Source organism: Cydia pomonella, chromosome 22 (assembly GCF_033807575.1).
Source record: "Cydia pomonella isolate Wapato2018A chromosome 22, ilCydPomo1, whole genome shotgun sequence".
In the NCBI taxonomy this organism is placed as follows: Eukaryota; Metazoa; Arthropoda; class Insecta; order Lepidoptera; family Tortricidae; genus Cydia; species Cydia pomonella.
The window spans coordinates 10,353,859-10,377,677 of record NC_084724.1 but is presented as its reverse complement, the minus strand read 5'-3'; the positions used below and the strand labels follow the sequence as shown (position 1 = coordinate 10,377,677).

Genomic DNA, 23,819 nt, shown 5'->3' with positions numbered 1-23,819 from the left:
CTCCACGGTAGCCGTAACATTGCACGAAACGCGTTGTTGTACTGTACTCGAAGTCTATTAGTCTCTATAGTCTGATTAGCTTAAGATAATAATATGTAATACTGTCTTACTATTCATAGGTTCTTGTTGCTAGGCCTAGTGGTATGAATAAAGTATATTTGAACTGAACTGAACTAGTATAGAATGCCTGACATATTACAATATATTTGACTTTTATGATCCATATGGGTTATGCGTATTAGTGCCACTGACCTTATATATGTAAAAAAAAAACACCACGAAGTATTTAAGATTCTAGAGCACGAAACAGGGATACGCGAAATTGTAGGTAACGAGTGCCAAGAGATCGCGACAGTAGAAAAGTTTGGGAACCCCTGGGGTTCCTTTCACGAAAGCATTAAGGCGTAAAACTTGTAGAATTGGCAGTATTTTCCCTTATAAGGACTTTCACTTACCTTACGAGCAACAAGTCGCTAAAAGGGACCACGTGTAGGATATAGGTAAAGTCGGTCACAGAATTTAATGTCAGTACCATATGGTATCTTGTAGCAGTGACAATAGTCGGAGGCTAGCTACTTTAATATTGATTGTCACTGTGACAAGATAGGTACGAAATGGTATGGAAATTAAAACCTTTTACTGTACAGTCACGTCTGAAAATATCGATACAAAAAAGTGCCAAAAATATGTATACACGACTTTATTGCCCATATACTAAGGTGGTGTATACATATTTTTGGCACATTTTTCGTACCGATATTTTCAGACGTGACTGTACCTACTCAGGCTAAATCTAATTAATGGAAAATTTTCAGTACTGGTAACAACTTGGTGGTAACTAGTGGGAATAATTTCTGAGCTAATGCACCGATAGGAATATAACAAAGTGAAGGAGTGTCATAAACGTCATGTTTTCACAGGAATTTGACATAAACGATGATTATTGACACATTTTGTTATTTCAAATGCCATGCAGAGTTATCTTGGTACCGTCTCCATCAGATATATCATAGCGGCCAAGGCGCTCACAAATATCTGAACACACCTAGTGTCAAGGCGTTCGAGTGCGCGTTCAGCCCGCGTAGCCAACGTGTATATAATAGTTCGTGTCATCCACGATGATGCGCAGGTTGGTCAAATATAACCATTAATAGCATGACAATATGGATCAAGGTACGCATCGCCGTGAATGACACGATTTTTAAATAGTTATTTGTGCAAAAAGAGAGGAAAGTTTAGTTTGTCTTGCGAGTGTTGATTTTGAGTCCCGAGTAAGCGAATGATTCTGTAATTGAATCACGAGCGAATTGAGCGTAGCGAGGGACTCAAAAACACGAGATGGAAAATAACTTTGCTCTCGTGTGACACATACAACTAAGGTCCGACCGAGAACGCTTTTTCTGTCTCGGCCGAGAACGAGACCGAGACCGAGATTCAATGGTATTCTCGGCCGAGACCGAGACCGAGACCGAGACCGAGAATTTATAAAATAGAAGAAAAAAACGATTTTTGCAATCAAAATGTTTTAATAGTCGAAATTCGATGATTTATCAGAAAAAGGTTTCATGGCCACTTCGTAGCGCTATTAAATAAATAGTATTTTTAGGGTTCCGTAGCCAAAATGGCAAAAACCCTTATAGTTTCGCCATTGCCGTCTGTCTGTGTCTGTCCGTATGTCACAACCATTTTACTCGAAATCTAAACGATATATTTTATAACGATATATGGAATGAAGGTGTATTATGTAATGTAAGTCGCATCTTAGTAAGGTAAATAATTAAGCTGTAATAAATACTTTTTCAGGAAAATGATTTTGAATATCTTCTTATTAAAATGAAGGAAGTGCCACGAACATTCGCTCTTTTGCTTGTCTGGCTTTTTGTATTGTATGAAGGTACGGAACCCTCCATTATGCGTTGCCCGACACTTGGCCGGTTTTTCTACTACGGATGTGCACAAAAAGAGGTACAGTAACAATAATCAGAATTAAAAAAGTTATATATTGTTACCCAAAAAACGTAATTTTTCAGCGTTATGGTCCGTTAAATTATGACAATGCTCGTCGTTTAACTGGTCAGTTAGGGACCTGCTACTAAGCTAAGCCATATTAAATGAAAATCAACTTACTTATGTCTGAAAAACCACACCGCGAGTTTCGTCAAAATTGCATAGAAGCATCCGCAAAGTTAGCATGAAATTATGTCCAATATTCCACAACAGTAATCCGCCACAGGTATTGTTTTGTACTTACCTACTGCTTTACCTTTTCCCGTAAACAAAAATATATTCAGTATCAAAATATCCTGTGTCATCTTACACCCACATCAAGTTAATTTAAGTTACATGTCAATAACAATATACACTCATTTATTAACTCTTCCGCAATTACAACGACCACAAAACGAAAAGAACCAAAGAACAAGTCATTACTGGCAACCGAGCCTATCCGATCCCAACGCCGTATTTGATAAGTAATTGGCTTAAAATGTGGGTACGAAACCAATCAAAATCACAAAAACGTCACACCAAGCGGGCGAAGCAACCAACGGGTGGCTTTGAAACGGGCGCTCGTGCGCGGTAAATTAAAAATCCACCAATGATAACATACTGCCTAGTCTCGGTCTCGGCAAGAATCTCGGCCCATTTTGGCCGAGAGCCGAGACCGAGATCTCGGCCCGATTTTTGGCCGAGAATGCCGAGACCGAGACCGAGACCGAGATCTCGGTCGGACCTTACATACAACTCACCTCAGTGTAGTGAGAACATATTAAAGGTTAAAAAAATTCAACATCAAGTAAAGTTAACAACATTTATTTACATTGATGAATGAAAGGCATCATCATTATGACGAAAGCTTCTAGAAATAGTATTCATAGCCTTCACTAAATTAAAAAGCTACTTTGTCTCACTCCCTGGAGTGACGAAAGTAGGCTTGATCGAGCTGCTGAGGTGAAAAATATATATATATAAAAAAAAAATTCAGTAGCACAAGTTATTTTACAAAAATCAGGTGGGTGCCTCTTTTTAAGTATAGAATTACCTATGTCAAGAGACACCGCTCCTCCATTGTGATTTACAGCATCGTAATACTATGGTGTGTTTAACATAACTTTAATTACTTAAGTACTAGAGTAGAGAACATTATTGTCATTATTCACTAGGAGTAGACGCTTCATATATAACTCCATTACCGACAGTACTTTTTAATGTTTTAAGAGTCCTTTTAAAACGCCTTTGATGTCCGGTTCACGGTAAATAAGAGAAAAGGTCACAAGCTATATTCCACTGGAACCCTTGTAAAATGTCAGATGGCACTGGTAATAATTTAACCCTTTACCAGGCCCCGAAGAACCAGCGTGTCTTAATACGTACTTTATATGCTGTTGCAACCGTATTGAACGCCTTGTAAAAAATGTATTTATGAAAGTCGGAGATCTTCCTTTAAACCAGAAATAAAAATGTGGGTTACGGTTATCCCATCGCCTGTCTAAGTAATGAACTGTCATACTAGATTTTGTCTTATTATATTCTTGATCAGGCCAAGGGATATATTCCACCCACATCTTATATCGGTTATAATAGTCAAGGTTTAAATCCAAATCTCCTACGAAACATTATATCAATCACTACTTACTTACGTGAGTTTTTATGACATGACAAGACAATTTACCGGGCCATGGGAAAAATAGCTCCCACACAGTTAAACTCTAATAAGGCCATGGGATAATGTCAACCCACATCCTAATTCTGGTCATACACAATAATGCATGAATATTTAGCAATATTTACGATTACATTAGCTTTCAACACTCAAAATCTACAAAATATCAAAAAATTGTTCGACCTATGTACTTCTGTTTCATATAAATTATGGAAAGTGTTCGAAGTTCTCCGTAGTTTACTGAAATTAGCGTTCAAGTGAATTTAAACGGCTGCCGAAGATATATTACGCAATTTAGAAGCGTGTTCTGAATGAAGATCATAAAATAATATTTCAGGGATTGACAAAATATTTTGTAGGTGGTTTGGAGTTAAAACCTGACTACGGTAACCGATATAAGATGTGGGTGGAATATATCCCTTGGCCTGGTAAAGGGTTAAATGTGACCTCGTTATGAATTCTGTTTACATTACTAGACATGTAGATGTAGGTATGGATATATTTGGACAGGTCCGCCCAAAATACGTTGACAAAGAATTTTCCTGTGTATGTTTTTGATAATTTTAACAAACATTTGCGTTTTTTTTTATATACTATGTCGGAGGTAAACAAGCATACGGCCCGCCTGATGGTAAGCAGTCTCCGTAGCCTATGTACGCCTGCAACTCCAGAGGAGGCACATACGCGTTGCCGACCCTAGCATTCCCCCCCTCACTATGAGTAGGGTCTAGTGTTATTTGGCTGCGGTTTTCTGTAAGGTGGAAGTACTTCCCCAGTTGGGCTCTGCTCTAGATCTGGAATGATATCCGCTGTGCTGTGCCCTACCACACAAAGCGAGATGACATTCACAATGCCCATACCTCTCTTTTGGACGTACCCGGGTCCAGTGCGTTTGTGTATCAAAGTCCAGAGAGAAATTTTGAAGATCTTATGATTTTCGGGGGCCCTTGCACACTTCGACCCATAGGGATTGTGTATATAATTACCCCCTTAGGAAAGATGCGTCAACTACTCAAGAGCGTTTCCAACCAACTCCATATGCCGTATGATGGAGCTTCATGGGTAGCATTTTGAATTCCGTTGGTTCCAGATAGCCTGCTCCAAAGTCCTTCAGTCTTTGTCTTGCCAGGGCGTGACGTTCACTCGTCAGGTGTTTTACTGTATCTTCCTCTTCGCCACACATTCGACAATCGGTGTTGTCAGTGTCCCGTCTTGGCCAAAACTGCTTTTGAAGATAATGTTTTGTTTCAGTTAAATTATCGTAGTTTTTTTTTTATATTTTGTAAAAGAATTGTAAAAATATTAATTAAAAATACTCTTATTTTAAGGGCATGTCTAAATTAATGTCTCGGCGCATTTATTTATTTAATCTTTATTGCACAAAAGAAAACCTTATAGTGTGGTATATAACCTTATAAGGTGAACTTAATGCCATGAGGCATTCTCTACCAGTCAACCTTGTATACCTTGTTGCGCATTGTAGGTACTCCGGACCCCCCTCCCCCTGCCCCCCTGCTTAGACTGATTGTATATAGGGGGGTCACCTCTCTGCAGCTGACCGTACCTAAGACAGTCTTGTGGCTGTCTTATAATTATTGAATTCATGGAGGATTTCCAACTTTACAATTGTTAGGTAGGTACTTGTTATTTACAATTATCTGTACAGTTCTGAATTCACAAATAATGATGGAACCTAGCGTCAATATTTTCGAAAATTTGTTATTGATTTTTTTTACAGTACAAACAACCTAGTTGTTTTTTTGAGAAACCAATGTGCAAGATCATGTTTAGAATATTCTGTTAATCGTTCTGAAAAACCAACTCAACTGCACTTCTAAAAAAACTTTTACCACTCAAAGCCATTCTGTTCTAAACCTTATAATATTAACATTACGGTCCATTCCAGGCTGCTGCGGCTGCTGCTCGGCCCTCCGGCCGCGCTACAAGCGGCTGGTGGACAACATCTTCCCCGCTTCCCCGCAGGAAGGCCTGGTGAAGTCCAACATGGAGAAGCTCACGTTCTACTCGCTCTCCAGCCCGGAGAAGCTGGATAGGATTGGAGAATATTTGTTTCAGAAGGCTAGTCGGGATATTTATAGAAGGAGACATGGGTGAGTTTAATTACCTAGTTTTTGCCAAAAAAAAAAAAAAATTTTGGTACAAGCTTTTATCCCTGACTGTACTTTTCTTACCACAGGCAGCTAATACTCATCAAGACAGTTCTAAAATCCCCAAACACAATTAGTTTGCGTTGTTTCATCACAGGGTTCCTATGGCCACCTCCTGTTTCCATCATCAGATCAGCTCCATGTCATCATAATATTGCATTGTCATCCGATTTACATATGTAGGTATACAAAATTTCAGCTCAATCGGAAATCGGGTAGTGGGTCAAATTTAGCTTCCAAGATGCCAATCGTTTGCGTATATTAGTGCGATAGTAAATCAAATTAATAGATAGATATGGATAGTTATTCATTAAGTACATATTTTACGACCGGTATTTATTTTTAAGGTTTCGAGCATTTGTGTGTATATTGTACATTTTCGTCGTTTTAATTTTTTTTGTTATTTTACTTTGTTACGTATTGCAATTTAATGGATGACTGTCATTGGCCTTCTTTTATGTAAGCATTTATATGTTTAGTTATATCTACGGCTGTTGTTATCCTGAACACCAATAAAATAAAATAATAAATAAATAGAGAGACATGTTGATTGGCATGTTGGCTATGTATCCATGGTGCCTAATTTGTGCACAATAACAAACTAATTAACAAACACGTGGCACACACAATGTTTGTCATCATACTTGTGAGGAAAAAAAGAGAGTATAAATAAAACTTCTGCCTAATTTTGCAGTACATTACATAGTTGTAATTTAGGATTTACGGACCGCATCGCCTACGTGTAATAACACCTTTTACGAGCAAGTTTAATGAAAAATTCCATGCATTCGAACCATCGCGAGCGTGTCGAAGGAGACGGAGCCCTGTGTGGTTCGGCCTTAAAACAGGTTTATGGCTGTTGTGTGGCTATTGTTGGCCTTTAATGTTTGTGGCAGACCTTAATAGACCGTAAAACGTCGTCTTTCGGACACGAGCGATTTTTACACAAAGTTGTATCGGCCTGGACATTGCGCGACTGGCTTTGGCTAAGGCGACAACCATAGGTTGGAGTGAGACACAGCGATCGGACCTTTCGTTTCCGCAATGTCGTGGCCAGCGTGTACCATTTACCCGTTTCCGTCGAGAACTCGCATCGCTCGTTTCATAAAACGCTCGTGTTTTAACTTCTAATTGCTTTATCATGCGAACGACTAATGAGTGGAATTCACTTCATGCAAATCTATTCCCAGTCCACTATAATTTGGATCTTTTAAAATCGAGAGTGAATAGACATATTTTAGGTAAGCATGTTCCATCCTAGACTGCATCGGCACTTACCATCAGGTGAGATTGTGGTCAAATACTTACCTTTTCTTAATAAAAAAAAGTATGTATCGTTGCGTAAATTACTATAGTAGGGGTCAACAAATAGCGCACCGCGGTCCGGATGCGGACCGCCGACCTATTTTATTTTTTAGCTTATTTAATTAACTCTAGTAAAAACGTAACGCGATGGTCACTATTCTTAAAACCGAACCCGTAGAGAAACTAATTGGTGATCCCTGTAGGTTTCCGTTGGTGTTTTACAGACGCCTTGCAAATTACAGCTACCTTTAAGTAACTGCATAATTCATATCAATTCCAGTTTCGTCGTCATAGCAATGGAAGCAATGGATCAACTTCTCCTGGCCTGTCATTCTCAGACCCTCAATTTGTTCGTCGAGAGTTTCCTCAAAATGGTGCAGAAGCTCCTAGAATCCACGGACCCTGAGCTGCAGACCTTGGCTACTCAGAGCGTGAGTCAGAAGACAAACTTTTACTTATAGTAACGCATTGATGATCTATCAACATGGATATGTTTTTACCTTTATAAGCGACTGATGAAGAAAATAGAGAGGAAAGCCTGAGATAATCCCGTGAACACCAAGAGCGGGCCTCGGGCGAACATATCGCCTCGGCACGGCACCCAGATACACAGCTGATTTTCTCGCGCTTAGTATTTTTCGTGATGCTTCTATGTTTATATCTTTGACACAAAATATTTGTCAAAATAGTTCGGTACCTCAATCCATTACATCTTCCGACATCGATTTAACACTTATAAATTTAAAAAGTACAAATTGTTATTCAATGTTCTACTCGTATGTAACGTATCCCTGTACCTGCCTAATATCTGATATGATTTATTTATCTCACAATATACAATTTCACTTAAAATAACAACATGGTAATTTTTTAGAGTAATGACTTATCCGCTAATATCCCAATATTTATTGATTACAGTTCGTCCGCTTCGCAAATATCGAAGAAGACACGCCTTCGTACCACCGCCGCTACGACTTCTTCGTATCCAAGTTCTCAGCGATGTGCCACAGCAACCATAATGACAAGACTATGAGAGATAAGATACGACTCGCTGGCATACAAGGCTTGCAGGTAACTTAACTTATAATCAGATATCAAGGAGAGAAGACATCACGCCGTCGGAGCACCGCCGCTACGACTTCTTCGTATCCAAGTTCTCGGCGATGTGCCACAGCAACCATAATGACAAGACTATGAGAGATAAGATACGACTCGCTGGCATACAAGGCTTGCAGGTAACTTAACTTATAATCAGATATCAAGGAGAGAAGACATCACGCCGTCGGAGCATCGCCGCTACGACTTCTTCGTATCCAAGTACTCGGCGATGTCCCACAGCAACCACAATGACAAGATACAACTCGCCGGCATACAGGGCTTGCAGGTAACTTATAATCAGATATCAAGGAAGGAAGACATCACGCCGTCGGACCACCGCCGCTACGACTTCTTCGTATCCAAGTACTCGGCGATGTCCCACAGCAACCACAATGACAAGATACAACTCGCCGGCATACAGGGCTTGCAGGTAACTTATAATCAGATATCGAGGAGAGAAGACATCACGCCGTCGGAGCACCGCCGCTACGATTTCTTCGTATCCAAGTACTCGGCGATGTCCCACAGCAACCACAATGACAAGATACAACTCGCCGGCATACAGGGCTTGCGGGTAACTTATAATCAGATATCAAGGAAGGAAGACATCACGCCGTCGGACCACCGCCGCTACGACTTCTTCGTATCCAAGTTCTCGGCGATGTGCCACAGCAACCATGATGACAAGACTATGAGGGACAAGATACAACTCGCCGGCATACAGGGCTTGCAGGTATCTTATCTTATAATCAGATATTAAAGGCGCAACGCCCGTCAACCAGCGCACCCGCTCCGTGCAACCGCGCCAGCCAGCGGGTGTCCTAAAGCGTACTTGGCCCCAAATAGTTAAACATGAATTATTTGTTCCAGGGCGTGATTAGAAAGACGGTATCCGACGACCTAGTGGAGAACATATGGGAAGCCCAGCATATGGATAAGATTGTGCCGTCTCTGCTCTATAATATGCAGGTAATTACTTCCAGGCATGGAAAATGTTATTAACTTACTTACTTATTTAATTTTAGTCAATAACTGGCCAAGTTCGAGTCGCACGAGGGGTTCCGTACCGTTACGCAAAAAACGACAGAAAAAATCACGTTTGTTTTATGATAGCCCCAATAAATATTTATTTTATTCTGTTAGTATTTGTTGTTATAGCGGCAACAGAAATGCATCATCTGTGAAAATTTCAACGGTCTATAGCTATCACGGTTCATGAGAATCATGAGATACAGCCTGGTGACATAGACAGACGGACAGTGGAGTCTTAGTAATATGGTTCCGTTTTTAACGTTTGGGTACGGAGCCCTATAAAGCAGTGTTCTGTCTGTACAATAACCTACAATAATATGTTGCAGATCAATAAGCGACATATTTTGGTGCAACTTCCACAGTCTGCCGCTTGCCGATTGCCGAGAGTTAGCTTTGACTAACTATAATAGATGACTGTCTGATTAAGCGAACGAACAATCGGCAATAGAACCTTTTACCATGAAATATTTTAACAGTAACTTATTTGTTTAGACAGTGTGATTAGTACAACATCTGATCAAAACGGTTGCCATTTCAGAGCGCAGAAAAATACGAGACCCTATCCAGTATGGACGCAGACACACAAGATGGAGTAGAAGACACGCCGCCTCGCCTCGCCGAGGCGTGTCTTCGAGAGTTAGTCGGCCGCGCCTCCTTCGGACACATTCGTAGTGTACTACGACCTGTGCTCACGTAAGTTCTATCTATGTAGTGAGTCTTATTGCAACTGGATAAAGTCTAAAGTCAATTGAATCTGTTATAAGACGTAGTAGAAGACACATCGCCTTCCCTCGCCGAAGCGTGCCTTAGGGAGTTAGGTGGCTGCGCCTCCTCCGGACACTACTACGACCAGTACTCACGTAAACTATGAACCTTGTTGCAACTAGATAAGGTCTACAATCATTTATACCTGTTATAAGACGGAGTAGAAGACACACCGCCTCGCCTCGCCGAAGCGGGTCTTCGGGAATTAGTCGGCCGCGCCTCTTTCGGACACATTCGTAGCGTACGGCGACCAGTACTCACATAAGTTATGAACCTTGTTGCAACTAGATAAGGTCTACCCTCAGTTGTAGCTGTTATAAGACGGAGTAGAAGACACCCGCCTCGCCTCGCCGTAGCGGGTCTTCGGGAATTAGTCGGCCGCGCCTCCTTCGGACACATTCGTTGTGTACTTCGACCAGTCCTCACGTAAGTTATGAACCTTGTTGCAACTAGATAAGGTCTACCCTCAGTTGTAGCTGTTAGAAGACGGAGTAGAAGACACCCGCCTCGCCTCGCCGAAGCGTGTCTTCGGAAGTTAGTCGGCCGCGCCTCCTTCGGACACATTCGTAGTGTACTACGACCAGTACTCACGTAAGTTATGAACCTTGTTGCAACTAAATACAGTCTACAATCATTTGTACCTGTTATAAGACGGAGTAGAAGACACACCGCCTCGCCTCGCCGAAGCGGGTCTTCGGGAATTAGTCGGCCGCGCCTCTTTCGGACACATTCGTAGCGTACGGCGACCAGTACTCACGTAAGTTATGAACCTTGTTGCAACTAGATACGGTCTACACTCAGTTGTAGCTGTTATAAGACAGAGTAGACGACATCCCCACTCTCCCTCCTCCCCCCGGCTAGCCGTAGCGTGTCTTCGGGAATTAGTTCTCGCCTCTTTCGGACACATTCGTAGCTCCTGCTGTTTCATGTAGTCCTAGTACTGTCTGGGAGAATATTAAGCGCTCCTTGGCGATTTATTAATTTTTGAACGCTAAAATTACCCAAAGGCGTCGTAATTAGTCGGGTTCTTAAGCCTTATGGACAACTATAGAGTCAGACCAATTCTGATAACCCAGCCTGTGCACACGTCAGTTTGGCGTTTAAAGTAACACTTGCACTCTCTGGGCTGTCAAAATCGCTGCCAACTTATCTTGATCTCACTCGCAAGTGTTTTGGCGTACGCTGTCAAAGTAACCTTCACTTTCAAGTAAGGTATAGATACATTAGCTCGTTTGCGCCCGTGACTTTGCTGCCATGAATAGTCATTAACGGATATGTACAATTAAATCTCGCAGAGGGCCTATTTGAGTCGCCAGAATGACTACTCATAACATAACTACCGTAGTACACATTAGTTTTATATAATCTTCCTCGCGTTGTTGCGGTATTTTGCCATGGCTCATGGGAGCCTGGGGTCCGCTTGACAAATAATCCCCACAATTGGCTTAAGCTCTACTTTTACGAAAGCGACTGCCATCAGACCTTCCAACCCAGAGGGGAAGCTAGGCCTTATTGGGATTAGTCCGGTTTCCTCACGATGTTTTCTTTCACCGAAAAGCGACTGGTAGGTAAATATCAAATGATATTTCGTACATAAGTTCCGAAAAACTTTACTTTAGTTTTATGACTAAGCAAGCCACATCATAGCTGTAACTGACGTTAAAAAAACCGGGCAAGTGCGAGTCGGGCTCGGGTACGAAGGGTTCCGTACCATTATTTATAAAAACGGCAAAAAATTATGTTTCTTGTATGGGAGCCCCCCTTAAATATTTATTTTATTCTGTTTTTAGTATTTGTTGCTATAGCGGCAACGGAAATACATCATTTGTGAAAATTTCAACTGTCTAGCTATGACGGCTCATGAGATACAGCCTGGTGACAGACGGACGGATAGACGGACAGTGAAGTCTCAGTATTAGGGTCCCGTTTGACCCTTTGGGTACGGAACCCTAAAAAGAGTCTATAACTTTTCGCAAGGAGCTTATTCGACTTGACAAAATGTCATGCCGTGATATAACTACAATATTCACGCTTGGACGAGCGCTTTACAGGTCAACATGGTTTAAAGTAGCCCAATATTTTCTTTGCACTTCTTTTAATGTTCGTGTTTGTTTCAGGCATTTTGACCGACACGAGCTTTGGGTTCCGAACGACTTCGCTGTACATACATTTAAAATCATCATGTTTTCCATACAGGTGAGTATTTTACATCAATCCGGTGTAGTATGTGTACTACACCTTACCCACGAGCACACACGCATTGGTGACTATAGTATTTAAAGCCATGCATGTGATATTTAACGCATTATAATACGTCCTATACTCGAATCTGTTTCCTTTTACGAATAACCTCACATGGCGACTCTGCCAGCGCCTGCCAGGGGAAAACCTTGTTGTAGTGTGTGTGTATTACACCAGTAGTTGTGCGAATAGAAGATTAATAGTGTATTATATTCTGAGATATAAGTCTCCTCTGTTTTTGTGATTTGTGAACAGATTTTGCTTGATTCCATACTTCGAACGGATATAACTTATGATACCTCTATTATACATAACAGCGGTAATAGCCATTGAAAAACCAGTTGAAATTGGTCTCACTTGGAACTGTTTCAACTGCAAGGCTGACTGCGTAAATGTTTGTGAATTTAACCTTATTGGCGTACCTGTAGTGGTACAAATACTGGTTTTTATGTATTTGTCCATTCGTTCAGGCGCAGTACTCATACAGCGTGGTGGAGGCGCTGATGCAGCACCTGGACGCGGCGGGCGGCGCCGGCGCGGACGCCCGCGCCCGCACGCGGGTGCGGGCCGCGCGCGCCGCCGTGCTCAGCAACATCGTCGCCATCGCCGCCGGGGACAGCGTCGGTGAGGCACGCACACACACACACACACACAGACACACACACACACACACACACACATGGATACGGCAAATGGCGCTAGGAACGTACCTCGCGTTCTTATGAAGCTCAAAACTGCTTGTACCAAGGCTTGTGCCTTGTCCACTGTGCAGGGTAGGTACTTATACCCGGGCATAGTGTCCGTAAGTCCTACTTCTTCATCTAGCATTGTAAGTTAGGCTTCGGCAAAGTTATTAAGACTTGAAGAAAAAAAAACTATCATAATTTCACGGAACTCAATCTCATTAACGATTACTGATGCCACTTACCATAATACAGATCGTAGTTCAAATATGTATCAGATAAAATCACAGTTATTTAGATTGTATGCATTTAAAAACCCTCGCCAGGCTCATCAAAATGTATTAAAATCGCTCATTTGACTTAAGATTCTAGGAATCTTTTGATCTATTCTCATCTAACTACAAAATAAATACTCACAATAACTATCATCCGAAGAAAAACAGGTTTGTTTGGTGAAGGAATGTTTAAAGCGGTTTACTCTTTTCAGGTCCGTCTGTTCTGGAAATCATCAACAACCTCCTTACTAACCTCAGGGCGTCTGTGGCCAGAGATTCGGAGGTAAACACTTCACATCTCCTAAATTTATTACTTCTATTCAAATTGAAATTGAAATTCCCACTTTTTTTTTAAATGAGAAACTTGCATTTTATCCACATGTGGGGCAAAGTAATCAAATTAAAATTGGGCAAATTTTGAGTCGTTTCCTTATGTAAGCTGGTAGAATTGACTTTTAAATCAATATTTAGTTATCTTCCTTATGGAAGGTGGATGTAAGGAATTAAATCTCCATGTACCAAAAAGTGTCATCAAAAAACCTTAAATAGGTGGCGCTACAATACCTAGAATACTTGAGAAAAAAATCAAATCATAGACAGCGCACTTCACTCCGTCAATAACGCCTAGGGTCTTAGCTACTGTAGCGCTACTCTGGAGAGATTTGGAACTATTATTTATAGCTGACAGCTGGACACTTGCAATAGTTCTACCATAAGAGATATCACTCCTTTCAAATCCACACTCCATAATCTGTCTCTTTATTATGGAAGGTAGAGGCAAGGAACAGAATCTCCATAGACAGAACTGTTACAAAAGTGTTCAGCTGTCAGCTATAAATAATAGTTCCAAATCTCTCCAGAGTAGTGCTAGAGTAGCTAAGAACCTAGGCGTTATTGACGGAGTGAAGTGCGCTGTCTATGATTAGATTTTTTTCTCAAGTATTCTAGGTATTGTAGCGCCACCTATTTATAGTTTTTTGTCGGACACTTTTTGGTATATGGAGATTCTGTTCCTTGCCTCTACCTTCCATACTCTTTGTCGCTCGAATATGTCGAGAGTGATAGAGAGGTTAAATAACGAAATTACGATTATCTTGTTTCGCGGTAGACCCTCAGATTGTGATGGATTGTGGTAGTGGCGCCCCCTACGCAGAGTTTCGCGTAATATTCCCTATTTCTGGAATTTATTAAAAATGGCGGAGTCATGGGTTAGGGAGGTGTACAAAAAGTTCTTACTTTATGTTACAGAAAGAAACCGACGAGAAACTATACCAAGAGGCCCTCATCAACGCTCTAGGGGAGTTCGCGGACCACCTCCCCGACTTCCAGAAGATCGACATCATGATGTTCATCGTCAGCAAGATCCCCAGCAGCCAGCGGCAAGGGAAGAGCAGCAAGGCGGACGCCATGCTGCAGAGTATTCTACTGAAGTCACTGCTCAAGGTAATATACCTACAACTGACTTATGGTGGCCTGGTACTTTTTAGGGTTCTGTAGTCAACTAGGAAACTTTATGGTTTGGCTATGTCCGTCCGAGGCTTTCCTCCGTGATCATTAGTGCTAGAAAACTGCAATTTGGCATGGATGCATAAATCATACATGGCGACAGAACGGTAAAAAAAAAAAACAAAAAAAAAATGTTTTTGGAATACCTCCTTTATAAAATGTTTTTTTTAGGGTTTCGTACCCAAAGGGTAAAACGGGACCCTATTACCTGTGGAGTGACTACACTAAAAAAGCCTACAGTGCTCTGCGCGTCCAGTACAATAACGCCTTCAGGGGGTTGTTGGGGCTGCCCTGGCGCTGCAGCGCGTCGGGGATGTTCGCCGCATGGAGAACCGACGGTTTCCAAGCCGTGATGCGGAAGCGGGCGGCGTCCCTGAGCGAGCGTGTTCGGGGCAGTACCAACACTCTCCTGAAGGTGATTGCTGAGAGGATGGACAGCCCTATCCTTATTCACTGGATGTCTCTGCATGCCATTCCAAATTGCAATTATACTTTCTACTAACACACTTAGCCGTAAGTCATTACTAACATAATATGGATGTTTTTGTCCGAAATAAATGCTTTCATTTCATTTCATTCATTTCATTACTAAGACTCTGCTGTCCGTCAGTCCGTCCGTTTTTCACCAGGCTGTATCTCATGAACCGTGATAGCTCATAGACAGTTGAAATTTTCACAGATGATGTATTTCTGTTGCCGCTATAACTAAAAATTACGGAACCCTCGGTGGGCGAGTCCGACTCGCACTTGTCCGGTTTTTTTTATCCCAATGGTGTGGGGTACTTTTGGATAGGTCTTTCAAAATCATTCTCCAACAACCATTTTCTAATGAAGTAAATATAAAGTGTTTTCTGGAGATTTACAGGTACACTGGTTTTTTTTTCTGTCACAATGGATATGAAAAATTACCAGTAAAATAGTCATACCCATAAAACGTTGAAAAAAATTTAAGCTCATGGAATTCCCCATGTTTCCAGGTGGGCACGACATACAAAACGAGCGAGCTGAGCAAAGCGTTCCCAGCGGCGTTCCTAGACGCTTTACTCCGTCTATCGGGCGCAGGCGAGCCGGCCACACGAGCGTTGCTGCAGCGCATACTGCACACGCTACTCGATAGGAAGCAGAACGCACATAACCTACATACACCTACGTAAGTACCTACCTATACTGAAATAGAGGTGTATTGTCAAAATTTACTGCCATCTTTCGACACATGATTAACTCATATCAAAGTCAAATGGCTTTCTAAAAGTTTTAATTTTGTGTCGAAAAATGGCAGTAAATTTACGTCGTTACAAAGTTTTCTTTGACAATACACCTCTATTTCAAATTCTCTTTGATAGCTCCGAGGAATTGTTAGCCATAGCCCTACGCGACATTTCTATCTTCACTTAGATGGTTGGCAGTCCTCAACTGTGCGTTTGTCCAGAAACTTCCTGCCTCGCCAGCTAAACTGTGGAATGAACTGTCGCCTGCGGTATTTCCGGACCGATACGACCTTCAAAGAGAAACATAGTTTATTATTCAAGTAGGCATATTACAATGCGCTTATGAACGACAAATAAAGCTACACCGGCTCTAACCCTACACCTCTGACCCGTCAAACCTTCCAAAAAAGAGCGTACTCCCATCTTAAACGCACTTACAACTCCTCTGGTGTTCCGGGTGTCCATGGGCGGCGGTAATCGCTTACCATCAGGTGAACATATCAGAAAAAAAAACAAATATTAATCAGTATCTGTTGTTTTCAGACTGGCGTACGCGGAACTGGGGCTCACGATAGAGAAGTGCTCCCGCCCAGACCTCATCTTCATCAGCAAACACGGCTATGCCATATTCAGCTCTCTCTATGAGGGTGAGTCCTCATTAGCGTCCTAAAACATCTTAAAAAAAACATTTATTTATCTATATCTTAATCATCATTTAATCATTTATATCTTTCTGACGTCAGTTGCAACTTAAGCACTTACATGTTTTTATTATATTTTATTATAATAATAGAAAATAATAGAAGTCACTGAAAAATATCAAGCACGTGACGTGAGTGGTTAATAAGTTTTTGGCAAAAATTTCGTTTTTGGTACAAGCTTTTATCGCTGACTGTACTTTTCTTTCCACAGGCAACTATACTCATCGAGGCGCCACTTTTTGATATTTAACAAATTGAACACATATCAGTGAAAGAATAAGGATCAAAGTCAAATGGCGTTTTAAATCTTATACCTTTAAACGAGTTCTGTGATCTCGGAATCGGCTCTAACGATTTCGCTGAAATTTGGTATATGGGGGTTTTTGTGGGTATACAATCGATCTAGATTAGTCTTATGTATGGGAAAACGCGTGTTTTCGAGTTTTCATGCGTTTTTCTTTCGACGCAGAATATGGTCGCTAATTTCGTGTTGCCGGCCACTGTCCGTCTGGTCCAGCGGGTTAAGACACGGACGGCTAGAAACGAGTGTTACGGGTTCGAATCTCGCCCGGTGACTAACTTTTTTTTTGTATATGTTCAAGTTTATATATAATTTTTTAATTTTTATTGTTTTAGACAGTTTAATTTAGTAAAAAAATGTAGTTAAGATTATCACCTATACACCACCATATTACAATAAATAGTTATAACCGAGCAAAGCTCGGTCGCCCAGGTACTTTTTAATTATGTGTCGAAAGACGGCAGTAAATTTACGTTTCAAAGTTTTCTTTGACAATCCACCTCTATTTCATGTGATTTTAGCTAGTATTATAGGTCTTAAAAATAACTTTCATGAATAAGAAAATAAGACAACAATCTGTATGTTTAGGTCTTCAACTGGAATCGAACACGGTGGAGAACATCGAGGCTATCTACACGACTCTGGCGCTGTTGATCATCGAGCTGGGCTCAGAAGAGACTGTCTGCGATTTCATGCAACTCATATTGGCGTTAGTATAAAGGATTTTTTAATTAATTTCAGAATTTCAAAATGAGGTTGTCAATTTAGTTGTATTTTTAGGGTTCCGTAGTCAACTAGGAACCCTTATAGTTTCGCCATGTCCGTCTGTCTGTCTGTCCGAGGCTTTGCTCCGTGGTCGTTAGTGCTAGAAAGCTGAAATTTGGCATGGATATATATTAAGCAATAAAGCCGACAAAGTCGTACAATAAAATCTAAAAATTTAATTTTTTTTAGGGTACCTCCCCTACACGTAAATTGGGGGTGATTTTTTTCTTTGCTTCAACCCTACAGTGTGGGGTATCGTTGGAAAGGTTCTTCAACAAACATTTTTTGATAAAGTACATATATTCGGAGATAATCGCTCCGAAAGGAAAAAAAAAAATGTGTCCCCCCCTCTAACTTTTGAACCATAGGTCCAAAAAATATGAAAAAAATCGTGGAAGTAGAGCTTAAGAAATACATTAAATGAAAACTATAGCGGACATGATCAGTTTAGCTGTTTTTGAGTTATCGCAAAAAGTTTCCCCTTCATAGTAAAAATACTTACTTAAAATACTTACTTAAAATACTTACTTAAAATACTTACTGATTATGCAAATTTGCCTATTTGTTTAACTCGGGTGAAAGGTACCGTTTCATCCCTTGGTTAACAATTTAGTACACTTTAAGCTCCAGTTTAGCTTATTGTGACGGAAGAGTAACTACGGAACCCTACACTGAGCGTGGCCCGACATGCTCTTGGCCGGTTTTTATTTTTTATGTGTTCCATACTCCGACAGGAAAATATTCAACATGTGGGTCGTACAGTCAAGGTATTAAATATCGATACGGACAAAGTGCCAAAACTATGTATAAACGACCTTATTGCCTATATATTAAGGTAGTGTGTACATATTTTTGTCACTTTTTCCGTATCGATATTTATTAATTCGCTTGGTACTCTCCATGGGGCCAAAATCGAGAAAATAACAGTCTAAAAATTCAAGTTAGCAAAGAACAAGTACCAGGGCCTCATGACTTACGAGAAGGTGTCCCTGAACAGCCGGGGCGGGGCGGGCCGGGCGTATCTTGCTGTATACTTTTGATTTGTTTACCTATATGATTCTACACTAGTTTAAAGTATACTTTTGTTGACTCGTAGGAAAAGTATTGTATGCAACGTTGTATAAGTAGGTCAAAAAATGCTCGTGGCGTATTCCTTTACAATGTTCGGCTCCGGCTCACATTGTAACCCACGCCACTCGCCTTTTTTTATCCTTCTTATATAACTTTTGCATAATAGTATTTTATGCAACAATACGCCACGAGCATTTTTTGACCCACTTATACAACGTCGCATACAATACTTTTCCTACTAGTCAACAAAAATAAATCTTAATTTAGGTAAACAAAGCAAAAGTATATAGCTAACAAAAGATACGCGAGCATACCTTGTTACGCGCCCGGCCCGCCCCGGGCCGCGGCCGGCCGGTCGGCGACACCTCCTCGTAACTCATGAGGCCCTGGTACTTGCTCTTTGCTAAATTAAATTTTTGGACAGTTTTTTTTCTCGATTTTGGCCACAGTAGCCTACGGAGACTAACAAGCAACGCTAAGCGGTCTTCCTAGTCTATGGGTGGTGCTATATTACGGGTGTCACATGCGTGTTTCTGACTTATGAAGCAATTGTTTCTACTATGCAACCAAATGAATATTTTGTAAGTTGGCCGCAATGCACTTAGTTTGAAACTGCATCAGTTTTGATTTTGTTAGGTTGGTAGCCATTATTCGCAGTAACGTTATAGGGATTTTAAAGCACAAGTGCTGTTATGAGGTATAGACAATATAGACTTTTCTTGAAACCTTTTATGTATACAAATACAAACAAATAATTTTATTGAAAACAGTATAACACACACAACACAACAACAGTAACAGTAACAGTATGTTCTTATATTCGTGTTAATGAATGTATAAATGGCAGATAACAGTACAGGAGTAGGAAAAATACTATAAAATGAGGGTATTTTGTAATGTTTCGTAGGATCCAGCAGTCCGCGCTGACGAACCCCGTGCTGACGGTGGGCCAGCAGTGCCAGCTGCACGCCGTGAGCGTCGCGCTGGCGCTGCTGCTGCCCCGCACCCGCGCGCACGACTACCTGCTCAAGGTCTGACTAATCAACTAACAACAACAAATTAATATTATAGGACATTATCACACAAATTGACTAAGTCCCATGGTTAGCTCAATAAGGCTTGTGTTGAGGGTACTTAGACAACGATATATATGTATTTATAATATATAATTATAAATACATAGAAAACACCTATGACTCAGGAACAAATAACCGTGTTCATCATACAAATAAATGCCCTTACCAGGATTTGAACCCGGACATTCGTAGGCAGGGTCAGTACCCACTAGGCCAGACCGGCCGTCAAAGACATGAGACAGACAATGAAAGAAGACATCTCATCCGAGCCTGTGGGGCAGTTGAATAGGGACCGTGAGCGTTGGAGGGTCTGCCATCTGTGGCCTGAATCGGAAACTTAGACATGTACATTGACACATCACGCCAAAGCAAGTGCTGCCATCTACCGTTCTCATACGTTTTCTTGTGCATAGTAGGTTCTGCCATATTAGAAGCATAAACTTTACATTTACACCTCGCGCCGAAAATCTGACTTCTCCTGTGTTGCCACCTACAGTTTATGCACGGTTCCTATTGGTTACGGTTTCGGTCAAGATACTTAGGTCCTAACTTACAGACGTATTCCGATTTTTGTTATCATGTTATGATTATGAATTGAATCTGTATTTGTTATGAATGATCTATCAGTGTCATAAGTGATATTTCTTCAACGAAAAACATCACTTTTGATACTGAAAGATCAGATCCATTATCCAAATCTAATTCGTAACTTGTTTACGACCGATGAATATCAAATGATATGATAATTTGTGCCGATTGTTTCACTGTTGAGTCAAAATTAATAACCTCATCCTTTTCTGAAGTTGGTTAAAAATATGTAGCACATTTTGGCAAATAAAGTGCCAATTGATTTCCATTTAATAATGTGTCAAAGAATAAAAACTTAACCGACTTAAAATAGTACATTACGATACAAGTGCGAAAAATAGGAAATTCGAAACGAGTGGCGATAAATTAAAACACGACCGAAGGGAGTGTTTTAAATCGACACGAGTTGCGAATTACCTATTCGCACATGTATCGTACAACGTTTTACAGTACATATGGCCCTTTAAATGTTCGACACAGTAACATAATATGCTACTTCTCGCACTAGTGCTATAAAGTAGCCCCATATGTACTGTAAAATACTATTTTTTGTGTGTAGATTGTGGATGCGCGTAGAGAGGACGCACCACACTTGTTGCCGCCGCTGTTAGAAGAGTACGACATCACGCCGGCCATGATGCCCAACAAGTTCCCCTACCTCATGATCGACCAGGTACATATTGAATCGTTCAACTGATCTCCCTGGAGTGCAAACTCAACAGGAACCCAGGCTTGTCATGGCCGTCTGTCTGTCCGTCAGACCCTTAGCCCTATGGGACTATGTCATCACGCCGGCCATGATGGCCAACAGGTTCCCCTACCTCATGATCGACCAGGTACATATTGAATCGTTCCACTGATCTCCCTGGAGTGCAAACTCAACAGGAACCCAGGCTTGTCATGGCCGTCTGTCTGTCCGTCAGACCCTTACCCCTATGGGACAACAAAAAGTGCTGTGTATTGTAGAAGCGCGTCGAGAAGACTATGTCATCACTCCGGCCATGATGCCCAACAGGTTCCCCTACCTCATGATCGACCAGGTACATATTGAATCGTTCAACTGATCTCCTTGGAGTGCAAACTCAACAGGACCCCAGGGTTGTCATGGCCGTCTGTCTGTCTGTCAGACCCTAACCCTACGGGATGATAAAAACTGGTGTGTATAGTAGAAGCAGTTGCTTATTCGGATCTTTCTACTGAATCAAAGGGGGGGGGGGGGAGCGGGAGCGTACCCACTACCCACTTTGGGGTCGCGTCCTAGGATCGCGAACATTCTACTCTTACCATGTCGCCTCCTCGATCTTGCTCATTAGCCTTTCCCTCAATACAGTTGAAGGTTGAAAAGTAACGTGCGATATCCGCGCGGATGGAGGGGTGCACTACATTTTTTATAATTACTTTTCATATATTATACTTTGATATATCGTCATTTTTAATAACGTAATAAAAGGCATACTACTATATTAGGCATACATAATGTTATTCTTAGTACAATGGTTATAGGGTATATTTACACTTCGTCTAATATACACTGCCATAATGATTACATACTCTGAAACATATTTGTTCTAACGAAATAAAAGGCTCCCAGAAATGTGGGTTAGGTTAGAAATGCGATCCCGTTTAAAAAATAATTATGTTGATTCTAGAAGTTTTACGATATATTAAAATATAATAACACATATTGTACAATATGTATATAAATACCAGTTAAAATGTATACTAAAATAGGTATTATATCAGTTACGGTTTAGATTTGATCATAATATAACAAAATCAACGTATAATAATAATAATTAAATTATAAAAAGTAAAAATATATAAAATGGTATTATGGTAAGTAGGCCTGATAACTAACAAACTGCTTCGGCTTAGCGATCCAAAAAGAATCTTGGCCTCCGAAACGAGAGAACGCCACCTGTCCCAATCCAGCGCGGTTTCCTGCCATGAAGTGGCATTCAGCCAAATGCCTGATAGTTTTTATAATTATAAGAAACATTACACACTCAGATGGAGCTGTGCGAGTGCCTGAAGGCGTCCGGGCTGGACGCGGCGCGGCTGCAGGCGCCGTCGCCCTACGCGGCCGGCGGCGTCAGCCTGGCGCACCGCCACAGCTGGCTCGAGACCGGTCAGTCACTTCATACTACATTCTGCAACGAGAGGGGGGGGGGGGGTGTTCATTCCCATTCTTACCCCCGGAGCTACACTGTTTTTTGTCACACTTGCGAAGAAAAAGCGAAGTAATTCTTAACCTTTTGAACGCCACGCCTATCGTACGCGGCGCGAAATCGTGAACCTTGTCGTTACACATGAAGATTGATATTGGGCTGTAGCCGCGCGCGTCATATGACGTCTTTGGTGCTCAAAAGGTTAAATACGGAGACATATCAAACATTTATCCGCTTCGAGCAACGCCGGCTTCCGACACGTCGGAACTGTCGGAAGGGAGGAGCCTAAGCGATATCTTACCGAACAAATCATCCTGCCATTTTTTGCGGTGGGAAACGTGCACAAAGTCGCACTTCTCACTCACTACATACAAAATCCAATCTGTAATGACGACTCAAATACATAGAAAATGACACACGTCAAAGACAAATCTTGCATACCACGATCTCTTTTTGTGTACGGACGAGTCACAACATGCACCGCCATAGGCACAGTTGTACCTATGCTTTGGCAGAGGGGAAATAGTAGCCGTCTCCCTTCCCGGTGTTGCTCGAAGTTTATCCGCCATATTGTAATTTTTTGACAGGTTAAGCATCGAAGTAAAGGTTGAAAATCGAGTGATAATATTTTAAACGGCTATTAAATTAATCAAATGAAATATTTATAATCATACACAAAAAATATGTCAGTAATTTAAAAGTTAAAACTCACTTGGACCTTGAAAGCTTTTTTACAATCCTATAGACCTTTGTCCTTTAGTACACCTGCATAAAATACATACATCTTTTTCGATCAAGTGTGATGAAAACAATTATATCGTATACTAACAGAACTTTACACGCATCATAAGCACATTTCAAAATCGATTACTAATAGATGTTACACATGTCATTATGTAAGATGTTTCAGATAAGTTTAACTATGTTCATACCGGACAGCTTTTGCTATGAAATAAAATGCGAAATAGAATAAAAGTACTTGCTAAAATCGCACGGCTTTTAGCTCCATATCAACGAGACTTTGAATGAATGAACGAATGAATTAATGAAATCGTTTATTCACAATGAACATATGGTAACATAAGATCTTAAATTGCAAGCATTCTGTCCCATAATATATTCAGTCTATGTAGACATTACATAATCATTTTATGTGTATCACAAGTCAACAACATCTTAGGAATGAACATCAGCTGGACCATCGAGG

The 23,819-nt window shown here is 41.0% G+C and overlaps 1 protein-coding gene across 2 annotated transcripts in view; it reads left to right on the top strand.

The window, feature by feature from the left end:
- The window catches only part of LOC133530283 (protein EFR3 homolog cmp44E), a 41,684-nt gene that overhangs the window by 9,632 nt on the left and 8,233 nt on the right, over positions 1-23,819 (top strand). The window contains exons 2-16 of one of the 2 annotated variants that reach the window (XM_061868167.1): positions 5,568-5,772; positions 7,415-7,565; positions 8,053-8,205; positions 9,103-9,201; positions 9,803-9,957; positions 12,147-12,225; positions 12,741-12,894; positions 13,441-13,511; positions 14,477-14,671; positions 15,712-15,884; positions 16,486-16,589; positions 17,533-17,653; positions 19,688-19,811; positions 21,004-21,117; positions 22,455-22,572. In XM_061868167.1, the coding sequence (XP_061724151.1) occupies positions 5,568-5,772; positions 7,415-7,565; positions 8,053-8,205; positions 9,103-9,201; positions 9,803-9,957; positions 12,147-12,225; positions 12,741-12,894; positions 13,441-13,511; positions 14,477-14,671; positions 15,712-15,884; positions 16,486-16,589; positions 17,533-17,653; positions 19,688-19,811; positions 21,004-21,117; positions 22,455-22,572 (2,016 nt within the window). Of the gene's footprint in view, positions 1-5,567; positions 5,773-7,414; positions 7,566-8,052; positions 8,370-9,102; positions 9,202-9,802; positions 9,958-12,146; positions 12,226-12,740; positions 12,895-13,440; positions 13,512-14,476; positions 14,672-15,711; positions 15,885-16,485; positions 16,590-17,532; positions 17,654-19,687; positions 19,812-21,003; positions 21,118-22,454; positions 22,573-23,819 lie in introns of those variants that run through there. The other variant, XM_061868166.1, reaches the window with a different exon arrangement.